The sequence below is a fragment of the Cherax quadricarinatus genome, chromosome 17 (assembly GCF_038502225.1).
Source record: "Cherax quadricarinatus isolate ZL_2023a chromosome 17, ASM3850222v1, whole genome shotgun sequence".
In the NCBI taxonomy this organism is placed as follows: Eukaryota; Metazoa; Arthropoda; class Malacostraca; order Decapoda; family Parastacidae; genus Cherax; species Cherax quadricarinatus.
In genome coordinates this window covers 6,877,490-6,884,424 of record NC_091308.1, presented here as the reverse complement: position 1 = coordinate 6,884,424, position 6,935 = coordinate 6,877,490, and the positions used below count along the sequence as shown (strand labels likewise).

At 46.1% G+C, this 6,935-nt stretch overlaps 1 protein-coding gene across 1 annotated transcript in view; it reads right to left on the bottom strand.

Annotated features, from left to right (window-relative positions):
* LOC128686404 (olfactory receptor 6C6) overlaps positions 1–6,306 on the bottom strand; it is an 18,978-nt gene extending 12,672 nt beyond the window's left edge. The window contains exon 1 of the mRNA XM_053773309.2: positions 5,106–6,306. Coding sequence (XP_053629284.1) covers positions 5,106–5,807 — 702 coding nt within the window. The 5' untranslated portion in view covers positions 5,808–6,306. The remainder of the gene's footprint in view (positions 1–5,105) is intronic.
* Positions 6,307–6,935: the final 629 nt, after the last annotated feature.

Genomic DNA, 6,935 nt, shown 5'->3' with positions numbered 1-6,935 from the left:
TAAAAGAGGGGACTACATAGGGTTGAAGAACTTCCTGCGGGAGGTCCAGTGGGACAGAGAACTGGCAGGAAAGCCAGTAAATGAAATGATGGAATATGTAACAACAAAATGCAAGGAGGCAGTGGAAAAGTTTATTCCCAAGGGCAACAGTAACAACGGGAAGACCAGAACGAGCCCCTGGTTTACCCGACGGTGTAAGGAGGCAAAAACGAAGTGCAATAGAGAATGGAAAAAGTACAGAAGGCAGAGAACACACGAAAATAGGGAGATCAGTTGCAGAGCCAGGAATGAGTATGCACAGGTAAGGAGGGAGGCCCAGCGACAGTATGAAAATGACATAGCATCGAGAACCAAGACTGACCCGAAACTGTTGTATAGCCACATCAGGAGGAAGACAACAGTCAAAGACCAGGTGATCAGATTAAGGACAGAAGGTGGAGAACTCACAAGAAATGATCAGGAGGTATGTGAGGAGCTGAACAGGAGATTTAAGGAAGTTTTTACAGTAGAGACAGGAAGGGTTCTGGGAAGACAGCACAGAAGGGAACATCAAGAGGGAATATACCAACAAGTGTTGGATGATATACGAACAACTGAGGAGGAGGTGAAGAAGCTCTTAAGTGACCTTGACACCTCAAAGGCGATGGGACCGGACATCTCCCCATGGGTCCTTAGAGAAGGAGCAGAGATGCTGTGCGTGCCTCTAACCACAATCTTCAGCACATCCCTTGAAACTGGGCAACTACCTGAGAAATGGAAGACAGCTAATGTAGTCCCCATATTTAAGAAAGGAAACAGAAACGAGGCACTAAACTACAGACCTGTGTCTCTGACATGTATTGTGTGCAAAGTCATGGAGAAGATTATCAGGAGGAGAGTGGTCGAACACCTGGAAAGGAACAAGATTATAAATGAAAACCAGCATGGGTTCATGGAAGGCAAATCCTGTATCACAAACCTCCTGGAGTTTTATGACAAGGTAACAGAAGCAAGACACGAGAGAGAGGGGTGGGTAGATTGCGTTTTCCTAGACTGCAGGAAGGCCTTTGACACAGTTCACCACAAGAGATTAGTGCAGAAGCTGGAGGATCAGGCGCATGTAAAAGGGAGGGCACTGCAATGGATAAGGGAATACCTGACAGGGAGGAAGCAACGAGTCATGGTATGTGAAGAGGTATCACAGTGGGCGCCTGTTACGAGTGGGGTCCCACAGGGGTCAGTTCTAGGACCAGTGCTATTTTTGATATATGTGAACGACATGATGGAAGGAATAGACTCTGAAGTGTCCCTGTTCGCAGATGATGTGAAGTTGATGAGAAGAATTAAATCGGACGAGGATGAGGCAGGACTGCAAAGAGACCTGGACAGGCTGGACATGTGGTCCAGTAACTGGCTTCTCGAATTCAATCCAGCCAAATGCAAAGTCATGAAGATTGGGAAGGGGCAAAGAAGACCGCAGACAGAGTATAGGCTAGGTGGACAAAGACTACAGACCTCACTCAGGGAGAAAGACCTTGGGGTGACCATAACACCGAGCACATCACCGGAGGCACACATCAACCAAATAACTGCTGCAGCATACGGGCACCTGGCAAACCTGAGAATAGCGTTCCGATACCTTAATAAGGAATCGTTCAAGACACTGTACACTGTGTATGTTAGGCCCATACTGGAGTATGCAGCACCAGTCTGGAACCCACACCTGGTCAAGCACGTCAAGAAGTTAGAGAAAGTACAAAGGTTTGCAACAAGGCTAGTCCCAGAGCTCAAGGGAATGTCGTACGAGGAAAGGTTAAGGGAAATCGGACTGACGACACTGGAGGACAGAAGGGTCAGGGGAGACATGATAACGACATACAAGGTGGACAGAGATAGGATGTTCCAGAGAGGGGACACAGGGACAAGGGGTCACAACTGGAAGCTGAAGACTCAGACGAGTCACAGGGACGTTAGGAAGTATTTCTTCAGTCATAGAGTTGTCAGCAAGTGGAATAGCCTAGCAAGTGAAGTAGTAGAGGCAGGAACCATACATAGTTTTAAGAAGAGGTATGACAAAGCTCAGGAAGCAGAGAGAGAGAGGACCCAGTAGCGATCAGTGAAGAGGCGGGGCCAGGAGCTGAGTCTCGACCCCTGCAACCACAATTAGGTGAGCACAATTAGATGAGTACTGCTGCACCATATGGGCGCCTGGCAAACCTGAGATTAGCATTCCGATACCTAAGTAAGGAATCTTTCAAGACACTGTACACCGTGTACGTCATTCCCATATTGGAGTATGCAGCACCAGTTTGGAACCCGCACCAGGTCAAGCACATTAAGAAATTAGAGACATGATAACGACATACAAAATACTTCGTGGAATAGACAAGGTGGACAGAGACAAGATGTTCCAGAGAGGGGACACAGAAACAAGGGGTCACTCTTTGAAGTTGAAGATTCAGATGAGTCACAGGGATGTTAGGAAGCAGTTCTTCAGTCATAGAGTGGTCAGGAAATGGAACAGTCTGGCGAGCGATGTAGTGGAGGCAGGTACCATACATAGCTTTAAGACGAGGTATGATAAAGCTCATGGAGCAGGGAGAGAGAAGACCTATTAGCGCTCAGTGAAGAGGCGGGGCCAGGAGCTGAGTCTCGACCCCTGCAACTACAATTAGGTCAGTACACACACACACACCATGTGGTTGTAAGCTTCGAATACACAGTAGAGCTACAAGTGGAGGGAGAAGCAGGAAGGCCAGGACGAATGAAGCCAAACTACAAGAAAGGGGACTACACAGGAATGAGGAACTACCTGAACGGGGTTCAGTGGGACAGAGAACTGGCAGGGAAGCCAGTTAATGAGATGATGGAATATGTAGCAATAAAATGCAAGGAGGCTGAGGAGAGGTTTGTACCCAAGGGTAACAGGAGTAATGAAAAAGCCAGGATGAGCCCATGGTTTACCCAAAGGTGCAGGGAGGCAAAAACCAAGTGTGCTAGGGAATGGAAGAAATATAGAAGGCAAAGGACCCAGGAGAATAAGGAGAACAGTCGTAGAGCCAGAAATGAATATGCACAGATAAGAAGGGAGGCCCAAAGACAATATGAAAATGACATAGCAGCGAAAGCCAAATCTGACCCGAAACTGTTGTACAGCCACATCAGGAGGAAAACAACAGTCAAGGACCAGGTAATCAGGCTAAGGAAGGAAGGAGGAGAGACAACAGGAAATGACCGGGAAGTATGTGAAGAACTCAACAAGAGATTCAAAGAAGTGTTCACAGAGGAGACAGAAGGGACTCCAGAAAGACGGAGAGGTGGGGCACACCACCAAGTGCTGGACACAGTGCACACAACCGAGGAAGAAGTGAAGAGGCTTCTGAGTGAGCTAGATACCTCAAAGGCAATGGGGCCAGATAACATCTCCCCATGGGTATTGAGAGAGGGAGCAGAGGCGCTATGTGTACCCCTAACAACAATATTCAATACATCTATCGAAACAGGGAGATTGCCTGAGGCATGGAAGACAGCAAATGTAGTCCCAATCTTTAAAAAAGGAGACAGACATGAAGCATTAAACTACAGACCAGTGTCACTGACATGTATAGTATGCAAAATCATGGAGAAGATTATCAGGAGAAGAGTGGTGGAACACCTAGAAAGGAATGATCTCATCAACAGCAGCCAGCATGGTTTCAGGGACGGGAAATCCTGTGTCACAAACCTACTGGAGTTCTATGACATGGTGACAGCAGTAAGACAAGAGAGAGAGGGGTGGGTGGATTGCATTTTCTTGGACTGCAAGAAGGCGTTTGACACAGTTCCACACAAGAGATTGGTGCAAAAACTGGAGGACCAAGCAGGGATAACAGGGAAGGCACTACAATGGATCAGGGAATACTTGTCAGGAAGACAGCAGCGAGTCATGGTACGTGGCGAGGTGTCAGAGTGGGCACCTGTGACCAGCGGGGTCCCGCAGGGGTCAGTCCTAGGACCAGTGCTGTTTCTGGTATTTGTGAACGACATGACGGAAGGAATAGACTCTGAGGTGTCCCTGTTTGCAGATGACGTGAAGTTGATGAGAAGAATACACTCGATCGAAGACCAGGCAGAACTACAAAGGGATCTGGACAGGCTGCAGAACTGGTCCAGCAATTGGCTCCTGGAGTTCAATCCCACCAAGTGCAAAGTCATGAAGATTGGGGAAGGGCAAAGAAGGCCGCAGACGGAGTACAGTCTAGGGGGTCAGAGACTACAAACCTCACTCAAGGAAAAAGATTTTGGGGTGAGTATAACACCAGGCACATCTCCTGAAGCGCACATCAACCAAATAACTGCTGCAGCATATGGGCGCCTAGCAAACCTCAGAACAGCATTCCGACATCTTAATAAGGAATCGTTCAGGACCCTGTACACCGTATACGTTAGGCCCATATTGGAGTATGCGGCACCAGTTTGGAACCCACACCTAGCCAAGCACGTAAAGAAACTAGAGAAAGTGCAAAGGTTTGCAACAAGACTAGTCCCAGAGCTAAGAGGTATGTCCTACGAGGAGAGGTTAAGGGAAATCAACCTGACGACACTGGAGGACAGGAGAGATAGGGGGGACATGATAACAACATACAAAATACTGAGAGGAATTGACAAGGTGGACAAAGACAGGATGTTCCAGAGATTGGACACAGTAACAAGGGGACACAGTTGGAAGCTAAAGACACAGATGAATCACAGGGATGTTAGGAAGTATTTCTTCAGCCACAGAGTAGTCAGTAAGTGGAATAGTTTGGGAAGCGATGTAGTGGAGGCAGGATCCATACATAGCTTTAAGCAGAGGTATGATAAAGCTCACGGCTCAGGGAGAGTGACCTAGTAGCGATCAGTGAAGAGGCGGGGCCAGGAGCTCGGACTCGACCCCCGCAACCTCAACTAGGTGAGTACAACTAGGTGAGTACACACACACACACACACACACACACACACACACACACACACACACGCACGCACACACACACGCACACACACACACACAGGAGCTCGGACTCGACCCCCGCAACCTCAACTAGGTGAGTACACACACACATACACATACACACACACATTCATACATACACAAACACAGTACTTACGTGGGGTACGGAGAGGACTGTATACAACATGAAGACTTGGAGAGCCGACTTAGCCGTCTTGCGTCGCACTAGTGCTTCAGTTGTCGCCTTATTTTCGTCATGAGGCTGGCCACGAAACTCGTGCCGAAACTCAAGAGCCACCAGGATATAAAAGATGAAAGTCGCTAAAGCCCCGATACTGTATACTACGCTATACGCCACCAGAAAATTTAAATCTTTGCCTTTTTTCGAACACATTGTTGTCAAAATGTTCACGCAGGGCAACATTAAACAAACAATAGGTGACACCCAGCAGGCAATGCACAGCTGGCGACAACGAGCTTCCGTTAGTATGTTGTTGTAACGGAGTGGCCAACATATGGCCACATATCGGTCAAGTGCTAAGCAAGTTATGTTGAGGCAACACACAGCACTCAAGTACCTCTGCACTAATTTAACCTGGCAGTTAGCTGGAACATTATCCAGTAATATGGGTGTCGAGACTAAGACTATCGCATAGACAAAGGAGAGAGACGAGAATATCCCGATGCTAACCATAAGAGAGCTGGAGAACCAGAAAGAGAGCTTCCTCCTCAAGTCTCGGTTAAGGAAGGTTACATATCCAGCCAACAGACACTCTGCAAGAGTTGCCGCACTGAAGGTCATGTAGACATAGGTGAACTTAATCGTGTCGCCATTGCCTTCTGTCTGGTTTACAGACATTGTTTGCACAACACTAGGATATTTAAATACTAATTCCACATACTCGGAATTTTCTCATTTTTTTTTTAGGTCATCCTCTTTTGTAGTTTCACTCTTTGTAAAAATTATTCCATTTTAATTTTTTAGAGAACAAAAACTCAGTATTTCGTAATCAGAATATAAAATTTTCACATTAAGATTTTGTATCTTTCAAAGGTAATATAACACACTCGTAAAGAACAAAGTCTCAGTAACGTTTAGTTTCCTACATTTGTAAGACACGTCGAAATTTTTCAATCCAAAGAGTGAGTGTTTATATCATTAAAAAATATACCCAAAACGTTCTCGCTGCTCAAATAATCAAAATAAAATTTTCTTGTTATTTTATCGACTCAAGGGCAACTTAAAACCTTTGTAAAATATGAATACATTGGCTTAAAGATACGCGTGACTTTCAGTTGCTAACAACCTCGTCAGTGCTGGGCCTCCCACCACTCTTGGTACACTGACGCATACACCGCTCGGCAGCTGATTATTACTTTCATTGCCTAATAGTCATACATTGCGCATCCTGTGACGAGTTTGACTGTACTGGCCCGTGTGGGGCTTTTACGTCTGTTAAGCAAGTCGTACAGTTTCCTAACAAGATCTGTTTCAGTCGCTGCTCTATCTGAGAAGGGAATCCCTCCCCCCATTACCTTAGCTCTGCGCACCGCAGTGCACACAAGGGAAGGGATGCTGAAAATTAACTCCCTCAGGAAACCTAGGAGCTAGAGCTCAAGCCTTTCAGTAGGTCCAGGAAATGGAGATCATGTTCAAGAGACCCAGGAGCTTAACACCCTCGAGACTGGTCAGTAACTCTTGATTAACGCCCTCGACGCACAGGAGCTGTAAAGCAACTCCTTAATGAGACCCTGAAAATAATTTTCTAGTAAAGGACTCAGAAAATCAGGACGCAGTACTGCTCAAAGATGAGAGTATACATGTTAATATGAGAGTACACATGTTAATGAGAGTACATATGTTAATATGAGAGTACACATGTTAATATGAGAGTACACATGTTAATATGAGAGTACATATGTTAATATGAGATTACACATGTTAATATGAGAGTACATATGTTAATATGAGAGTACACATGTTAAT